The 19,529-nt window shown below is 44.0% G+C and overlaps 1 protein-coding gene across 3 annotated transcripts in view; it reads left to right on the top strand.

Annotated features, from left to right (window-relative positions):
• rnf19b (ring finger protein 19B) overlaps positions 1-19,529 on the top strand; it is a 161,450-nt gene that overhangs the window by 104,154 nt on the left and 37,767 nt on the right. For 2 of the 3 annotated variants that reach the window (XM_080211662.1, XM_080211661.1), the window contains one exon: positions 16,545-17,017. In XM_080211662.1, the coding sequence (XP_080067788.1) occupies positions 16,781-17,017 (237 nt within the window). In that variant the 5' untranslated portion in view covers positions 16,545-16,780. Of the gene's footprint in view, positions 1-16,197; positions 17,018-19,529 lie in introns of those variants that run through there. The other variant, XM_080211660.1, reaches the window with a different exon arrangement.

Raw genomic sequence — 19,529 nt, 5'->3', positions numbered from 1 at the left:
TTTTACCCTGACGAGTTTCCGACTTTTTGGCTCTGGCCAGATTCACTGCGTCTGCCTGCCTCCTGTCCAGCCACAGGCTGGTTGGGACAATGTGTGAGCAATATTGTGAATCAGATAGATTAATAGATTTTCGAGGAAGAAGAAAGGAATTCACAAACACTCAGCAGCTGAGCTGTGGGTGGAGGAGTCTAATTGCAGTCCAGAGAAGCGAGCGTCATATGATGAAATATTCAATAGACAGCTTGCTAAACCTGTTGGGTTACCTTTCCAGCGCAGGTAAGGTGAAAGTTCAGTGCAAGTAAGGTGAAAGTTTTCACGTCACCAATCCCATCAACACTCACAAAATCAGACAGCCCTGGCAAAATGCTGTGTAAGCACAGCGGTGTCGATGGTAGTCATGGAGATGCCGGCGCTGGACTGGGGTAAACACAGTAAGAAGTCTCACAACACCAGGTTAAAGTCTAACAAGTTTATTTGATAGTAAACCTACTAGAAAAGACAAAGTTCCTGAGTTAAAATGGCACGCAACAGGAAGGTTGAGGGTCATGCTTGTGGACTGAGTGAAGGTGTTCCAGCAGTTTTTCCAACATTCCCTGTCTGTTTCAGATCCCAGCGTCTGCGTATTTTGCCCATTTTGATGTCAGCGTGAATATTGGATTGAATGATTATCTAAACCAGTATCCAGAGTTCATCCTCTTCGAAATGAAGTTCAATCAATACTTACGTAACCTTTCAATTGCTGCAGGATAGCAATATGTTGTTGCTAGAACATGATTTAGATGACCTCCTGTGGATGTTCTCATTTCCCCACTGCCCATTAATGGCATTCACCAGGAAATTTAAGGAAGGAGTAATCCCAGACAGATTGGCAGGAAGTTTCCAGTTGGTTCCACCAACCCTGAACCCCTGCCATGGGATTCCTGGTGGGGGGTGGAGGAGGATGTGACAAAGTGTCAAGATGGGTGGGAAAATTGGTTTGTTGCCCACCAGCAGAGGTGGTGGTTTACCCGCCTCTTCTTCAGCGGCACAGTGATTAACACTGTCGCCTCACAGCGCCAGGGACCTGGGTTCAATTCCCAGCTTGGGTTGCTGTTTGTGTGGAGTCTGCACGTTCTCCCCATGTCTGCGTGGGGCTTCTTCCAGCTGCTCCAGTTTCCTCCCACCATCCGAAAGACGTGCTGGTCACGTGGATTGGCCGTGCTAAGTTGTCCCTCAGTGTACCCAAACAGACACCAGAGTGTGGCAACTGGGGGATTTTCACAGTTACCTCATTGCAGTGTTAATGTAAGCCTACATGTGACACTAATAAACTTTAAACTTTATATTTCCACCAGTAAAGGGAGTGGAGTTATCTTTCTGCCAACTATTACCTAACTGATCTTTAAACAAACTGGGTGTTGAGATGTTTTCCCTTGTAAAGTTAAATTGTTTTGATTGAACTAGCATTGCAAAGCCATAAATACCATGAAAAATCCTCCTTATGTATTATACAAAATACAAATCAGTTTAAAAATCTGTTCTTATATTGGTTACGCTTTTATTACTTTGTAGTTCAGGCTGCACTGCACCCTTTTGATACCAGGGAAATCACACCAAGAAATAGGCCTTAGTAAAACAGCATTAAAGTCCTGTTTAATTACATTGATAGCAGTTTTCAAAATGCCTTACTTATTGAATCAGGTTTTGCTGACTTAGTTATTCAAATATACTGATTCTTCCAACTGTCAGTGACTTTTTGTTTAATCAATTTTCCCAGTTCAATATAAACTATCCGTTGATCTATATATCATTTTTTTACAATTCATTCATGGTCTGCGGGCATCACTGGCTAGCATTGATTGTCCATCTCAAATTGCCCTTGAACTGAGTGGCTTGCTGTGGATTGGAGTCACATGACAGGGAGACCAGGTAAGACAGCAGGTTTCCTTCCCTAAGGGACATCAGTGAACTAGATGGGTGTTTGCATGCACTGTTTATCCAAACTTTACGTTGTCACAAATACGTAGTATAAATAATTAACATTGAACCTTCCCATGTCAACATTTGGAGTGACTGTAAACAGTGTCTGTAACAGTTTAGGTGTAAATCATATGAAGCTGCTAGCATTGGACTGGGGTGAGCACAGTAAGAAGTCTTACAACACCAAGTGAAAGTTCAACAGGTTTATTTGGAATCACAAGCTTTCAGAGCGCTTCACAACACACGACAGCGCAGAGTCATTGAGCAGAGACTGATAGCCAAGTTCTGCACACATGAGGACGGCCTCAACCGGGATCTTGGTTCATGTCATACTATCTGTAACCCCCATGACTTGCCTGGGCTTGCAAAACCTCACCAACTGTCCTGTTTGAAGACAATACACATCTCTTTAACCTGTGCTTAATGCTCTCTCCACTCACATTGTCTGTACCTTTAAGACTTAATTAGCTGTAAAGACTCGCATTCCAATCATTATTCATGTAAATTGAGTTTGTGTCTTTATATGACCTGTATGTGAACAGATCTCCCACTCACCTGACAAAGGAGCAGCACTCCAAAAGCTAGTGACGTTTGCTACCAAATAAACCTGTTGAACTTTAGCTGGTGTTATGAGACTTCTTACTGTGTTTACCCCAGTCCAACACCAGCGTCTCCACATCATAAGAACAGGTAACACAGCCAAGACCAGTTACAAAACCAAAGAGATTCTGAAGTGGGTCAATGGATCACTGGCTAAAACACTGAAAGCACCCGTTTCATGGTCTCCTCCGGCTGTGGGCAAGCGATGTTCTGTTTTTAGGTTCTGACCAATGCTGACGTATGATGAGCAACTAATGAGGCATGGAGAGGAATGTGTGATGAGTTCCCCTCACTGACCTGTCCAGCCTCTCTGCAAGGAAATGCCTGTCATTTGGTGTTTTGTCAAGATGACCGAAACCTTTAGATAAGCCTGTGAGAATTGTAGGTGTTATACCACATCCCATCACACAGTGCGTTGAGGCTGCAGTGTGTCATGCACACGTTCTAACAACTTAAGCAAAATGCAATGTAGTCTGTGGTGGTGTTACTTCAAGAACATATGACATTCAAGATTAACTGACGAACTAAGGACTCAGCACCAACTGATGTTTTTCTAAAACACATCTGCAATAAACTCCATCTGCTCTATTTAGACTACATTATTTTGGACGCTTTTTTCAGTTCCCATCACAAACTCTGCTCCCTAACCACTGACCCCACCCCTCTCTCAAGCAGAAATCTGAAGCTGACCAACTGGTGCACTAAAAAAGTTGATTCGCTAGTTAAAAGGAAAAAGGAGGCTTATGTCAGGATGAGACTTGAGGGCTCAGGTAGTGCACTGGAAAGCTTTAGATTGGCTAGAAGGGAGTTAAAGAGTGAGTTAAGAAGAGCTAAAAGAGGACACGAGAAGACTTTGGCTGATAGGATTAAGGAGAATCCTAAGGCGTTCTATAGATATGTTAAGAACAGAAGATTGGTTAGGGCAAGATTAGGGCCAGTTAGAGACAGCAGTGGGAAGTTATGTGTGGAACCGGAAGAGATTGGAGAGGCATTGTACCAATATTTCTCTTCGGTATTCACGCAGGGAGACATAAATGTAGCTGTGGAGAACACTGGGTTACAGGGTTGTAAACTGGATGGTATTGCAGTTGATAAGGAGGATGTGCTAGATATTCTTGAGGGTTTGAAAATAGATAAGTCCCCTGGGCCGGACGGGATTTACCCTAGGATTCTCTGGGAGGCAAGAGAGGCGATTGCAGAGCCTCTGGCTCTGATCTTCAGGTCGTCGTTGGTCACAGGTATAGTGCCAGAAGATTGGAGGATAGCGAATGTTGTCCCATTGTTTAAGAAGGGGAACAGAGACTTCCCTGGGAATTATAGACCGGTGAGTCTTACTTCTGTTGTGGGCAAAGTTTTAGAAAAAATTATTAGGGATAGGATTTATAGTTATTTAGAGAGTAATGAATTGATTGGAGATAGTCAGCACGGTTTTGTGAAGGGTAGGTCGTGCCTTACTAACCTTATTGAGTTTTTTGAGAGAGTGACCAAAGAGGTGGAAGAGGGTAAGGCAGTTGACTTGGTATATATGGACTTTAGTAAGGCGTTTGATAAGGTTCACCATGGAAGGCTTCTGCAGAAAATGCAGATGTATGGGATTGAGGGTGATTTAGTTAATTGGATCAGGAATTGGCTAGCAGAGAGGAGACAGAGGGTGGTGGTTGTTGGAAAGTATTCGTCATGGAGTTTGGTTACAAGTGGTGTGCCTCAGGGATCTGTTTTGGGGCCACTGCTGTTTGTAATTTTTATAAATGATCTGGATGAGGGTATAGTTGGGTGGATCAGTAAATTTGCTGATGACACCAAAGTCGGAGGAGTGGTAGATAGTGAAGAGGGGTGTCATAGTTTACAGAGAGACTTGGACAAGTTGCAGAGCTGGGCCGAGAGGTGGCAGATGGAGTTTAATGCGGAAAAGTGTGAGGTAATGCACTTTGGCAGGAATAACAGATGTGTAGAGTATAGGGCTATGGATGGAAAGGGATTGGTTTAGGTTAGAGGGTCATTGCTTTTTTAATTGGTCGGCACAACATCATGGGCCAAAGGGCCTGTTCTGCGCTGTAATGTTCTATGTTCTATGTTCTAACTTTGGTATCATATTTGACCTTGAGATAAGCGTTCAACCACACATCTGCAGAGTCACTGGAACTATCAGTTTCCACCTTCATAATATTGCCTGATCACTAAAACCATTATCCAATCCATTGTTGCATTTTGACTTGATTATTCCAACTCAATCCTGGCCAATTTCCCACTTTTGTAAGTCTAGTCATCCAAAACACTGCTGCCCAAGTCATAACCTGCACCAGGTCCTGCTCAGCCTTTGGCGAAATCCTTTGGTTCCTGATTGGGGTGGCACAGTGATTAGCACTGCTGCCTCACAACGCCAGGGACCCAAGTTCAATTCCAGCCTTGGGTCACTGTCTGTGTGGAGTTTGCACGTTCTCCCCGTGTCTGCGTGGGTTTCCTCTGGGTGCCCCAGTTTCCTCCCACAGTCCAAAGATGTGTGGGTTAGGTTGATTGGCCATGCTAAATTGACCCTAGTATTGGGGGGTAAATATGTGGGATTATGGGAATGGGTCTTGGGTGGGATTGTGGTCAGTGCAGACTCAATGGGCTGAATGGCCTCCTTCCACATTGTAGGGATTCTATGGTCAAGCAACACTTGTTTTCAAATTCCTCCCAAGTTCTCACTCACATCCCCATCCCTATGATCTCCTCCAGCCCTCAGTTTGTTGAGGTATCATGCTTCTCCCCAGTTTTAATCACCCCTTCCTTGTGGTTATGCGCTCAGCTGCCTAGGCCCTAAACTCTGGAATTCTCTGTATAAACCTCTCCACCTTTCTAATTTGTTTTTCTCCTTCAAGTTCCTCCTTAAAACTTACCTCTTTGTCCATATTATTTTGGTCATCCACCCTCATACCCCCTCCTGTAATTTGGTGTCTAATTTTGTTCCATTAGGAAAGGCCTTGGAACATGTTACCAAATTAAAGGCGCTATATGAATGCAAGGGCCGGAATTTTCCAGCCATTCATGCCGGTGGGATTTTCAGGTCCCACTGCAGTGAACAGAGATTTGGCTGAGCACCAAATACACCGTCCTCACCTTCAGTTGCAGTGGGGCGAGAATGGCAGGAGAATTCTGGCTAAGTTATTATTGGAGGAGTAAGTTTGTGGATGTGTCTATTTTTGATTGTGAAGGACAATAACAATATTTGATCTCCTGGTGACCACACTCACCCACTTCATCAACAATGGCTGGAATTTTACCGGCACGCCTACCCGAGGCTTGTAAGATTGCGCCAGAGGCCGACAGAGAATGCCGTTCTGCGAGCCTCGCCCACCCCAAAATCAGGGCGAGTGTGCCGGTAAAACAAGGCCTATGTTTTTGATAATCCATCCAGATTTGATTTAAACCTGCTCCTTATTCCAAACCTGAGGAAATGTGTTGGAAATGACAGAGCTTCTTCTTGTTAGGTTACTTTAACCTGAGGATGCATTGCTTCAGTCTCCTAACCCACTCTTCCACAATGTGGTGAAGACAGGGGCTTATGGTAAACACCTGTCTTGCATTAATATATCATTGGAGGAGGGGGAGGTACAGAGTGGAGATGAGGCACCGTCCCTCCCCCACTTCATGCCCTGCGGTGCAGCAGGACTGGACGGGGTCTGGGCCCACACTGTTGGCCTGCTTCTCAAACTGACAATGATGCAGAGCACCGGGCAATCTCAGGCAGAGGAGAACAGCTCAAGTACAGGGAAAGCAGAAATGAGGTTTTTGCCAAAATGTGAATGCAGGTAGTTCACGATAATCTCTGCAGTTTAAGACGACCCTGGGTTATATGAAGCAATTGAATGCTCTTAAAAAGTTATTACACTAGCTTGGTTTATGGATTTTCCTTTGCTAGTGATTAATAATTCCCCGGGTAATGCCATGTGATGCCAGAACATGATTTATTTCTTACACTATCGTCCAAGAGAGTATTTATCATATTTTGAAAACCCCTGGCAAACAAACAGATTTTGTTTGTGGCTGACACGGTTCCTCATGTTTTTCATCTTCCCCTTTGCACCAAGTATCAAGAAATCATAAAATTAATTTATATGTTAGAGTTTTTCAACATCTAAAACTAACTCTGTAACCGTACCAATTAAAATCTGGTCTAAACATTCATTATGCTGATTTAGAAATTAGTCTATTTGGTGATTCAATTATACCTTATCAGCTATCATTTAGGAGCAGCACGGTGGCACAGTGGTTAGCGCTGCTGCCTCACAGTGCCAGGGATCTGGATTCGATACCTGAGTCACTTTCTGTGTGGAGTTTGCACGTTCTCCCTGTGTTTGCATGAGTTTCCTCGGGATGCTCTGGTTTCCTTCTACAGTCCAAAGATGTGCGGGCTAGATGGATTGGCCGTGCTAAATTGCCCCTTAGTATCAGGGGGACTAGCTAGGGTAAATGCATGGGGTCATGGGAATAGGGCCTGGGCGGGATTGTGGTAAGTGCAAACTCGATGGGCTGAATGGCATCCTTCTGCGCTGCAGGATTCTATGAGTCATCTTTAATATACTTTGATTAATCAATTCCTGCCACTCAAATGAAGAGGCGTGGCTTTGGCTGCAGTCAGCTCTGGACAAAATGGATCTTTGTGGTAATGATAATGTTGCTGCATTCGGCATTTTCTTTTCTTCTGCATGGTTCCCAAAGCACTTTAGTGTATGCACACCCATAAAAGAGAACTAATTAAAAGCTGCCTCTTTCAGAGTTAATACTTGACAGACCATCCTTGTTAGCCAGGGACACTGTTCCTGTTTGGCCCCAAGCAGCACAGCATTAAAGGCTCATGAGTTGCATATGTTTTTTTTTAAATCTTTATCACTTCTTCTGCTGCATCTTTTGCAGAAAGTAACACATTAGCCTCCCACTAGACCCTGATCAGCAAGAATGTTGAAAAGAATGTAGTTCAATGTCTTCCAGCAGCCGCAATGAATACCTAAACTCAGGTCTGTCTGGGTGAAAGGTTAAAGAAAGGAGGGATAGTGTAATTAGTTTGAATAGAAGTTTTTACATAAAGAACAGAGCAAACTATACTTAAAAAAAACCTGTGATTTGAATGTTAGTGGCAGGCACATGTAATAAACTAATAAAATGTTGGCCTTTGTCTCAGAAGGACTTTGTATAAAGGGGTGGTAGTTATGTTCAAAGTTTGTTTATTAGCGTCACAAGTAGGCTTACATTAACACTGCAGTGAAGTTACTGTGAAAATCCCCCTTCTCGCTTGTTCGGGTACATTGAGGGTAGAATTTAGCACAGCCCATGCATCTTTCAGACTGTGGGAGGAAGCCAGAGCACCTAGAGGAAACCCACACAGACACGGGGAAGAATGTGCAGACTCCACACAGACAGTGACCCAAGTGGGGAATCAAACCTAGGTATGTTACCGCTGCTCAGGGCTCAGGTTAGACCCCATCTGGAATACTGCTATCAGTTCTGGGCACGACACTTCAGGAAGGATATATTGGGGGTTGGCAACACCGATTCACTGGAATTATGTTGGTTAAATTATGAGAACAAATTGCGTAGTGGATTTTATTCCCTCAAATATGGAAAATTAAGACATGAACAAATAGAGGTTTTAAGTTTGCCACCAGGGATTAATAAAGTAGATTATGTAGATGAAGAGAGATCAGTTCTTCAGGTGAATGAGTCCTGATCAGGGAGGCAGAACCTTAAAAGTTGTGCTCGGCTGCTCAAGGAGAGGGGTGCCCGTCATCCAGACTTGAAATTGGATGACCCTTTGCTCTGATTCTATGTTCTCTCTCCATAGATGCTGTCAGTCCTGCTGAGATTTTCCAGCATTTTCTCTTTCTATTCCAGATTCCAGCATCTGCAGTACTTTGCTTTTACGTGAATGTCAGTGATTTTGGGCTATTTCTTTTTTAATATTCCCCAAGCCTTGGTGCTGATCCAACTGAATCCCTATCGCACTGAAAGCGGGTGAATCTGCCAGCCATTCCTGAAAAACTGGCGGCAGACCTCATGTATCGTAGAGTCATAGAAGTGTGTCATAGAACCCTACAGTGGAGGAAGAGGCCCTTCGGCCCATTGCAATCCCACCCAGGCCCTACCCCCATATCCCTACATATTATACCCACTAATCATTCTAACCTACGCATCTCTCTACACTAAGGGGCAATTTCTTAGCATGGTCAATCAACCTAACCCGCACACCTTTGGACTGTGGGAGGAAACCCACACAGACACGAGGAGAATGTGCAAACTCCACACAGACAGTGACCCGAGACAGGAATCGAACCCAGGACCCTGGAGCTGTGAAGCAGCGGTGCTAACCACTGTGCTACCATGCTGTCCACGGTAGCATGTACTCACAACAGAGGAATTTCCTCTGCTCCCGCTCCACCCCACAGTTTTCTCCTCAGTTCTCAGAACTGCAGTGTGTCTGCATCGTGTCTCCAAACGAGCCTCATGACTTAGTGTCATTTCCCTGCCTTTTCCCCATACCCCTGCACATTGTTTTTATTCAAATGATCATTACTGCTCTTTTGAATGCCACTATGACTCTCACCAGTTTTTACAGATGCACTGTAGAAAGCATTCTTTTTGGTTGTCTCACAGCTTGGTGTGGCTCCTGCTCTATCCTAGGCTGCAAGAAACTGCAAAGAGTCATGAACGAAGCCCAATCCATCACACAAGTCAGCCTCCCATCCATTGACACTGTCTACATTTCCCACTGCCTCAGAAAGGCAAAAGGCGGGGAATTATAGGCCGGTTAGTTTAACGTCTGTGGTAGGTAAAATGTTAGAATCCGTCATTAAGGAGGAAATTGCGAGGCATCTTGAAGGGAATTGCTTGATAGAGCAGACGCAGCACGGTTTCATTAAAGGGAAGTCGTGTCTGACAAATTTACTGGAGTTCTATGAGGATGTGTCTAGGGCGGTGGATAGAGGAGAGCCGGTGGATGTGGTCTTTCTGGATATTCAGAAGGCGTTTGACAAAGTACCTCACAAGAGGTTATTGCAGAAGGTCGAGGGACATGGAGTTGGGGGTAGGGTGTTAGCGTGGATAGAGGACTGGTTGTCAAATAGGAGGCAGAGAGTGGGGGTCAACGGGTGCTATTCGGATTGGCGGATGGTGACTAGTGGAGTGCCCCAGGGGTCGGTGCTGGGGCCTCAGCTATTTACCATTTATATAGATGATCTGGAGGAGGGAACCGAGTGTAGGGTGTCGAAATTTGCTGATGACACCAAGATTGGGGGAACGGCAAATTGTGCGGAGGGTGTGGAGAGTCTGCAGAAGGATCTAGATAGGCTGGGCGAATGGGCCAGGAAATGGCAAATGGAATTTAATGTTGGCAAGTGTGAGGTGGTCCACTTTGGTAGGAATAATGGTAGGAAGGACTATTACTTATGTGGCGAAAAACTGCAGCAGGCGACGGTGCAGAGGGACCTCGGGGTCCTTGTGCATGAGTCGCAAAAACCCAGCTTGCAGGTGCAGCAGGTGGTCAGGAAGGCGAATGGGATGCTGGCCTTCATAGCGAGGGGGATTGAATAAAAAGTAGGGAGGTCTTGCTGCAGCTGTATAGGGCATTGGTGAGGCCGCAGCTGGAGTACTGTGTGCAGTTTTGGGCACCGCACCTGCGCAAAGATATTTTGGCCTTGGAGGGAGTGCAGAGGAGGTTTACTAGGCTGATACCGGAGTTGAGGGGGTTGAGCTATGAGAAGAGGCTGAATAAACTAGGCTTGTACTCGTTAGAGTTTAGAAGAATGAGGGGAGATCTCATTGAGACGTATAAGATGATGAATGGGATGGATAGGATAGAGGTGGAGAGACTCTTCCCGCTCAAAAAAGACAGTAGGACTAGGGGGCACAGCCTCAAGATAAAGGGGGGGCGGTTTAGAATGGAGTTGAGGAGGAACTTCTTCACTCAAAGGGTGGTGAATCTCTGGAATTCTCTGCCCATTGAAGTGGTGGAGGCTGCCTCGCTAAATATTTTTAAGACGCGGGTTGATGGGTTTTTGATAAGAGAGGGGATTAAGGGTTATGGGGAGAGGGCGGGAATGTGGAACTGAGCCACGACAGATCAGCCATGATCTTATTGAATGGCGGGGCAGGCTCGAAGGGCTAGATGGCCTACTCCTGCTCCTATTTCTTATGTTCTTAAAAGCAGCCAGCATAATCAAGGACTCCACGCATCCCAGGCATGCTCTCTTCCGTCAGAAGTCTGAAGTTACATACCAACCGACTCAAGAACAACTTCTTCCCTGCTGCCATCAGACTTTTGAATGGACCTACCTTATGTTAAGTTGATCTTTCTCTACACCCTAGCTATGATTGTAACACTAATTCTGCACTCTCTCCTTTCCTGCTCTATGTATGGTGTGCTTTGTATAGCACATACTTTCCACAGTACCCTAATACACGTGACAATAATAAATCAATCAATCGATTGAACCCGGCTTTATCACACTTCCAGGCAGTGCATTCCAGACCCCACTCACTCATAGTGTGAAAATTTTTTTCCTGACAACACATTTGTTTCTTTTACAAATCACTTTAAATCTGTGACCTCTTGTTGTTCATTCTTTTACGAGTGGGAAGAGTGTCTCCCTGTCTACTCTGTCCAGTCCCCTCGTGATTTTGAACACCACTACCAAGTCTCCTCTTAGGCTTCTTCTCTCCTGAAGGTGCTGCTTCTCAAAATGGTTAATGAGGAAAGGCATGCCTTGATATCTTGTCCATCGTAACATTCTTGATGTGTGAGCACAGACTGCGAGTCTTGGCAGGAAATTATATCACGTGAAGAGGGTTGCAAGGAAATCATAGCCGAGTCTGATCCTGTTCTCATCCAACATCTGCACAACTGTTCGGCGGGGGGGGAGGTCAGTGGATTTTGATCGAGAGTGGGAATACTGGACCATTTTGTTTTCATACTGCCCCTGCTATGGGACCAATTGTGAAATCTCATTCAGTGCCTCAGCTGAAAACATGTTGAGGATTAAACCCAAGGTCAGTTAATTAATAGATTAAGCCACTATCGGAACAAGATTTTCTCTTCAAAACCGACTTGACATCTCAAGGTCCTTTACTATAATTTATTGAAGATGCATCATCCTGTTGTTTAGGGACAGAGAGAATCCAAAACGATCAACTCATTTTCAGAAATTGTTTCACGAGGTTTGTGTCATTCAAACAAGAAAGATTTCTCAAACAATTTCCAACAAAACCAGGGAGGCATTTCAATAGATTTCACTTGCTTAGTGGTGTGATACTATGCTTAACTTACTGATTCTCTTCACAATGCATGTTGGGAGCGTCTTAACTGGAGTATGACTGAGTAGATGACGCCAAAGAGCTAATGGGCTTGCAACTGCCTGAACTAATTTACAGTCCGCTGTAGTAATGGTTAATGCCAATCAGGCAGTTCTCACATTTGATCTCTGGTCTGTAGAAAATTAACTGAAGTCAGGTAGGTAGTGGTAAAGGCCACCAGAGCTTCTCTCAGAGAGAGACAAATCAGAGAACCCTACAGTACAGAAAGAGGCCATTCAGCCCATCGAGCCTGCACCGATCACAATCCCACCCAGGCCTTACCCCCATATCCCTACATATTTTACCCACTAATCCTCTAACCTATGCATCTACAGTCAATTTAACATTGCCAATCAACCTAACCCACATGTCTTTGGACTGTGGGATGAAACTGGAGCACCCGGAGGAAACTCGCACAGACACAAGGAGAACATGCAAACTCCACACAGACAGTGACCCAAGCTGGGAATCAAACCCAGGTCCCTGGAGCTGTGAAGCAGCAGTGCTAACCACTGTGCTACTGTGCCACCCTTTAAGGTGGAAGTGGATAGTCTGCATTCTTTACAGAGAAGGTGATGACCTGGTGGGATTATCACTAGACTATTAATCCAGACCCAGGTTCAAATCCCACCATGGCAAATGGTGGAATTTGAATTCAATAAAAGTAAATGTGGAATTAAGAATCTACTGATGACCATGAAACCATTGTTGATTGTTGAAAAATCCATCTGGTTCTCTGTTGTCCTTTAGGGAAGGCAATCTGCCATCCTTATCTGATCTGACCTATATGTGACTCCAGAGGCACAGCAATGTGGTTGACTCTCAACTGCCTTCCAAGGGCAAGTAAGGATGAGCAATAAATGCTGGCCAGCCAGTGAAACCCATGTCCCACAAGTGAATAAGAAGTAAATATAAAAATTCTACCCAGTGGTTTCCATGAGAGGTATGGATTCGTAAATATCCATGGAGAATAAGATTGAATTTTCATAGTGTGGAAATGATGGTCTGTAAATTAAATATGATCATTAAGTCCTTGCAGTCTATCCCACGGAGCTTGAAGCATTTCTATTTGTGTTTATCTTTGACATTTGCTTGTCACTTGGTGGTTTGAAAATAACTTTTTTTTAGTACTGTTGCCTCAGATCAATTAAAATCACCTTGATCTTTTTGTGTCCATAGCTTGAGTTAAATGCCAATTAATGGACAATCTACCAATGTTGGCAGCTTAACCAATCCTGCCAATTTGCCATAATGAGAGCAAGAAAATGATTTTTTCCAAGTGCTCAGTGCTGATGTGACTGAGATATGCAATACTCTCCCTTAGATTTTCCCTCCTTGCTACTGTACAGCTTCTCCACAAAGTGATATCAACAGAGGTTGTGTGTGGATTGTCCTATTTCTGTGTAGCAGTTAGCACATGCACTCAGGCATTTGGCGAAATTGGTTATATGAAGCTCTTTATTGTAAATGTGAAAGTTTGAAAGATGTCTGTTCAAGAAAGGGAAAATATAGGGGTAAGAACTTCTGCTTCTTAACACTAGTAAGATCAATGCAATCTCGGTAGAACTGGCCAAACCAGAAGGTACAATTGGGTAATTTTAAACATGCGAGTTACCATCAAAACCGCTTACGTTTGTGCTTTCCTCGGTCCTTTGCATTGCTTTCAGATTCAGTTCACCAGTTCAGGCCCCAACACAAAGTGCTAAGTGACCTCCCACAATCCCTGCCAAAGTGAACATTGTGAGATTCTGTCAATTGCCCTTGGTCGTGTAACCTTCTTCAGATTGTGTTTGTTGTCTTGGGTGCATAGGCACCGGGAGACATATTTTCAAAATTTCTCACTCCAAAAATACTTACTAAGAAACCGATTGATGCACACCAATGAAAGTAGTGTGCGATTCAGTATAGCTTTTAAATCATTTTCAATTATTTTAAATCCAGTTACTGGGTGGAGGAAAACTGGATATATATTGAAATTGCTTGTTTTTGTGATACATCAATTTTCAGTGGTATTAAAAGTGTAGCAGATTACCATTGTTAATAATTAATACTCTTAATAGGAGAAAGTAAACATTTACGTCCAATTACACTGCCCAATTATCTTGGTAATGGAAGATTTTATGTTTCTGATTATGGACATTATTTTATCAGAAACTATTTCCCTCAATTTTGAGTGCAATTTGTGTGCAATTTTCTCACTGTGCTCAAAGCCCTAACTCTACCTCATACTTTGTACTGATTCAGACTATGACCTTTGTTAAGCTATGTTTTTAGCATAATGATAGAATCCCTATAGTACAGAAGGAGGCCATTCGGCCCACCAAGCCTGCACCAACAAAATCCCGCCCAAGCACTATCCCCATAACCCCACATATTTACCTTGCTAATCCCCCTGACACTAAGGGGCAATTTAGCATGGACAATCCACCTAACCCTCACATCTTTGGACTGTGGGAAGAAACCAGAGCACCCAGAGGAAACCCACGCAGACACAGGGAGAATGTGCAGACAGCACGCAGACAGTGACTTGAGGCCAGAACTGAACCTGGGTCCCTGGTGCTGTGAAGCAGCTGTGCCAGCCATGATCTTTTATCTAAATAAAATATGGAAGCTGAATGTCAAACCTTTGGACACTTTTATCTTTTTGCAGCCTTTATAGCATAGAGTTTACTAGAAAAATAATTGATGTCTTTTATTGGAATTCCCTGGCAGGTTGTTCATCTTGGCTGGATCAAGATGAGAAAATTGCAGAAAGGGGCTTAAGCTGAATTAGGAGAGGACAGGGTGAGCAAGCTTTGTTGGTGAGGAAATGTGCAGATTAGTAGAGCCTGGAAGAGTAAGGGAATTAGGAGTGGAATTCTCCCAACCAACTGGCATAAAATCCCATTGTAATTCTCTCAAAGGCGGATTAATGGCAGGTTGCGCTTCCCGTTGGCAGGTGGCACAAACACCACTTACATTCATATGCATCTCATGAATGCTCATTAAAACAACTACTCATCAGCATCCCATCAGGTCTTCCAACTTTGCGTCACGTCAGTGGGAACTTATGCCAGCGTCAAACCTGATTGTTAAATAGTGGTGTGCACAAGACAGTCCTCAGTTTGCAGAGACTTTGGGGTGAGTGCAACACTTTCTGTCACAGTGCTGCGCTGTTCCTGATGCTCTGTTTACCACTCTGCCGGGACAGGCCAGTTCCTGTCCTCCATCTCCATGTCGAGATGCTCTTCATGGACAGCTCTGTGCTGCTGGACCCATGGACCCTCCTGTGTCACCAGCTCGGGTCAGTATTGTGCCTGGGGCTGTGGGGGTACAGGGTCTCCTCCCTAATTCCACACAGCAGTGTCTATCTGATAGGGCTGTGCTGTGGAACTCCTGCAACCCCCGTAAATAAGATCTGAAGTATGAGGTGGTGTGTTGCCTAATGAGAAAAAAAGGGGACAATGTGGAAGGAGGGCTGTGCGAGGTGGGGGGCAGGGTGACAGCAAGGGGGTGGGTGAAGAAGATGAACAATGGAAGGCAGAGGGAAGATTGAGAGGAGGGAAGCTGGATGCTGACAAGGCTGTGGGAAATGATCACAGATAAGGGGATTGAAGGGACATCACATTGTTTACTGGAAGGCACAGTAAGGAGTCTCACAACACCAGGTTAAAGTCCAACAGTTTATCTGGTAGTACGAGCTTTCAGAGCACTGCCCCTTCATCAGGTAGACTCACCTGGACTTTAATCCGGCATTGTGTGACTACTTACTGTGCCTACCCCAGTCCAATGCTAGCAACTCCACATAATGTTTACTGGAAGGAATTACAGGGAGGCTCCAGATGTGCAGAGGTCTGAGTGGGGCCATTGCAGGTGTTGGGCTGGGGGAGAGTGGGAGAGTGGTTGAGTCAAGGATCAGACTTCCTCTCGAGTCAGCTGCCTCTTCCCTTCGGGGTTGCTGACCCCCTGCATGGTTTGGTGAAGGCAGGTGGGCTGGAGGGAGTGACATGAGAGTGCTGAGGTGGTATTTAAATATGACGTTGGGACCTTTGAATGTACAGGCTGATAGTGGGCGGACAAATCAGCCACTGGCTCACCAGGAAACTTGGAGTGTGTTTATGGGTAACTAATAAGGTTCTGACCGCGGGATCTGATGTGGGGACCCCACCGTTCTGGTTGGTGAGTCACAGCATTTAGTCTCAAAATGAGAGAACTCCATTCTGAGTTTCTACTACACATGGAATATAATCCTCATGACTAATTAATAAGCAGAATTTTGACCATGGTTTCCTGGATGACATGGTTAAAGCCCTCACCATTTGCAAACGGTTGTTAAAGGGTTAAGTGGAGCACACAAGCCAAAGTGAAAGTCAAACACATCTGTGCAATGTAGCTGTAATAAACTTGTTTTTTTTTCCTTCCCCCATTCCCAAACACTGGGCTGATGAGAAGTTAAAGATGTTGTTATCAAAGTGAGACTGTTACTAAGTGAGTGTGAGATGATGGAGTTGTTGACCATGACGCAGTTAGCAGCCCACACACTCTGGTTTTTACTTCGACTCGGGCTTTAAGAGGTGAGGCGAGCCTTGCTGAGCATGCTCTGTCACAGCCTGTGTGGAAAGGAGTTGTTCATTTCCTCTTGTGTGTGTGTGTGTCTGTGTTGTTTTTTGTGCGTGTTGCAGCTTCGAGTAGAGGGAGAGACGGAGAGGCGGCAATCCCGGGCAACCCTGCTGCACACATCTGCTGCCTGATGAGCCAGACTGAGGGGGAGGGGGAGCTGGGTGGAGGCCACCCCTCTGCATCCAGCTTTATCGCCTGACACTCTCTCCAACCATCACTGATCTGCTGAGGAGAAGGGAGGGAAAACCCTGGAAGCAAATTCCTCTCGCCGCCACTTTCCAGCCACCGAGGAGACAAAATGCGTTCTGATTCCCCTCACTCCTCGGTTAGTGCAACTCCAAATCCCAAATGCCCGGCAAAGCGAAGAAGGATTTCTTTCCAGAGCATTTTTCATGGCAAATCCAAAGCCAAGTCGAAGCAGGAAATATCTGTCGCCAGCATCGAGAGCATCCACACAGAAGCGACAGAGACTGAAAAGAGACTGCATGCATCTGACAGCAAGACAACATTGACATCTTCAGATTCGGCCAGGAAGGTTGGAATCTAATTATTACTTATAATTTGGCTCCATTTTGTTTAGTGCATACGTTATTAGTAATTTTTTTTAAAAAGCTGTGGTAAACCAACCCCCCCAAAAAAAATGAATGTGGCAATTGGAAACTTTAACTTGTGATCTGACTCCCACCTTTTTTTAGTGTTGTCATTCCCAGCAGACAGGGTCAGGTTACCACTGCAACCTTTTTTTTTAAAATTGCAGATAAAGGTGCCTGTCTCATACCTAGTAAATGATATTACCTGCAGACAGGATTGTCAGTTTCGTGCTTTATGCTTTAATTTTGGTGTACCGCACACACACATTTCACAGTGCATAAGTGGTGAGAACCAGTGGCGAATTAATTCCTCCCCCCTCCCAATGACCCACAGAAAGATAATGACACCAAAAAGAACAACAGAGAAGGGTTAAGACCATAATACCTTTCTGTCACCTGCTTAAACATTTCCAGAATAAATGGTAGCTAAAGTATTGTAATTACAGTGCCTTTAGTTGTTGGGTAGTTTACCCTGGATTATTATACCACAATACATACTAACTGCTCTTGCTTAAAAAATACATTTTTGCTGTCTGTTAACAGACAATGTCAATGTACTAAATTGCAGAGATGGAAGGATGCAACACCACAGTTGGTTCGGCCTCGGTGCCTCAGCGCACTCTTGCAACATTTTGTGGTAAAAGCCTGATAGCTAAGATTCGTGCTAGTTTGAGTAACCCAGCTTTTATCATGTTTTCAAAAAGCACATCATTCAAACAAGTGGTTTTCAAATGGGTGTTGCCCCAGAGAAAAGTGTTTGGCAAGCCATTCACCTGGTCTCTCAGGAATGTCCAATAAGTTTTTGTCACAATGACACGCTCAAGATTGATGCCCATTCAGTTCCATGTTGGACAAACTTTTTTCTAAATTTGTTTGCACACGCTTCATCAATTATTAAATATTTTGGGGGGAAAGAATAGAGATACAGCAATGTTTTGATGTAGTTCTTGATTCTCAAATTCTCGTAATTACATGACGTTCATAATTTCACTGAGAACACAATCCCCCTCAATTTCTTGTACCCTTTGTTTTGTGATTGTTTCATGTTAACCTTTTCAGGGACAAGAGGAAAAAACTATTAAGACCCCTTTTCAGAAATTAATTCGATCTGTCTGCTTTCTCAATGGTTTCACCTCTTTCTCTTCTAGCATTTCTGTTTACAGAAATAAACCAATTTCCTCAGGCAAATCTGCTATAATTCATGTTTTTCCCAATTTCCCTTATCCTTATATATCCACCTTTTTCCATTTTAAATATAGACCCTTGAACCTTTCAAATTTGGATTGATTTTTGTCAATTCCTTTCATGACCCTGAAAACGCTATTTTTGTTAATTCCCAAGTCTACAATTGTCCGATTTATTCCTCATAATCTGTACCATTGATTTATGCTGACTGAATAAGCCAAATGGTGTTTTTACTTCTCGGGGTGTACATATGTAACTAAGCCAGTTGATTTATTAGGAATAAGCCAAAGTCTATTCACGAGAGATCATTAGATTTTCCTAAATTCAAAAAAGATTTTATTCTGAGATTCCATACATTTTCCTTTTAAGAAAAATATTTGTGTTCACATTTGCTGCTCAGATAGTCAGTGACATCTTTTCTAAAATTGGGTGACTAAAACTGCATATAGGACCAGACTGCCCTATGCAACTGACAGGGATTGAATTAAACTGATTAAAATACATTTACCTATGTGTCCAAACAAAGTGTATCCTTGGAAAAGTGAATACTGCAGTATTCTGCTCATATTATAGAAAAAAATTTCAAAGATGTTCTTGAGTACATCAGGGAGATTATGACGTAGGAGGGGAATAGCAAATAATCTGTCTCAAGAGTTACGTAAGTGACCAATTTGTCTACCCCTAGTAAGGCTGATACTGTAAGATTTGTGGTCAAACTACAGCTCTGAATCCACGTTGAAATGGGATAGGGCCCCAGTGAGTTAGCTTCAGCATGCTCATTAGGCTACAGAACCAGGTTACAAATCCATCTGTGTGTGCAATTGCACCTGGGATTACATGAGCTGCTGTGTTACCAGGTGTAGAGCGTAAGTAACAAAAGGATTGTTCAGGGACATGGAGGGAGAATGGCGAATGAGATGGAATTCCTCAGTTTTGTTACAGACAATTAAAGTCACTGCACCCAGAGGCAGCTTTCTGAAGTGATTCTACTCGCAAATCTGAAATTCTTGCGGTACCAGTTAATCAGGCTGCTGCATTGCTTGCTTATTCCATTTTTTTTTTGTCCAGAGTATGGGAACACAAACAATAATTATACCCACAGGGGTGTGACAGCCAACGCCTTGGTCCTGCTGGGGATTGGCAGAGAGCAGGGGCCACAGTGGAGCAGAAAGAATAATGTGGTGGGGATTGGGGGGGGAGGGGAATAATAGTGAAAAATAATGAAAGCGACTGAATCTTTTGCATTTTTGGGAACCAGAGATTAAAATTGAA

Source organism: Carcharhinus amblyrhynchos, chromosome 24, assembly GCF_965287045.1.
Source record: "Carcharhinus amblyrhynchos chromosome 24, sCarAmb.v2.hapA, whole genome shotgun sequence".
In the NCBI taxonomy this organism is placed as follows: Eukaryota; Metazoa; Chordata; class Chondrichthyes; order Carcharhiniformes; family Carcharhinidae; genus Carcharhinus; species Carcharhinus amblyrhynchos.
The sequence above is the reverse complement of the archived record's forward strand: the minus strand, read 5'-3'. Positions and strand labels throughout refer to the sequence as shown.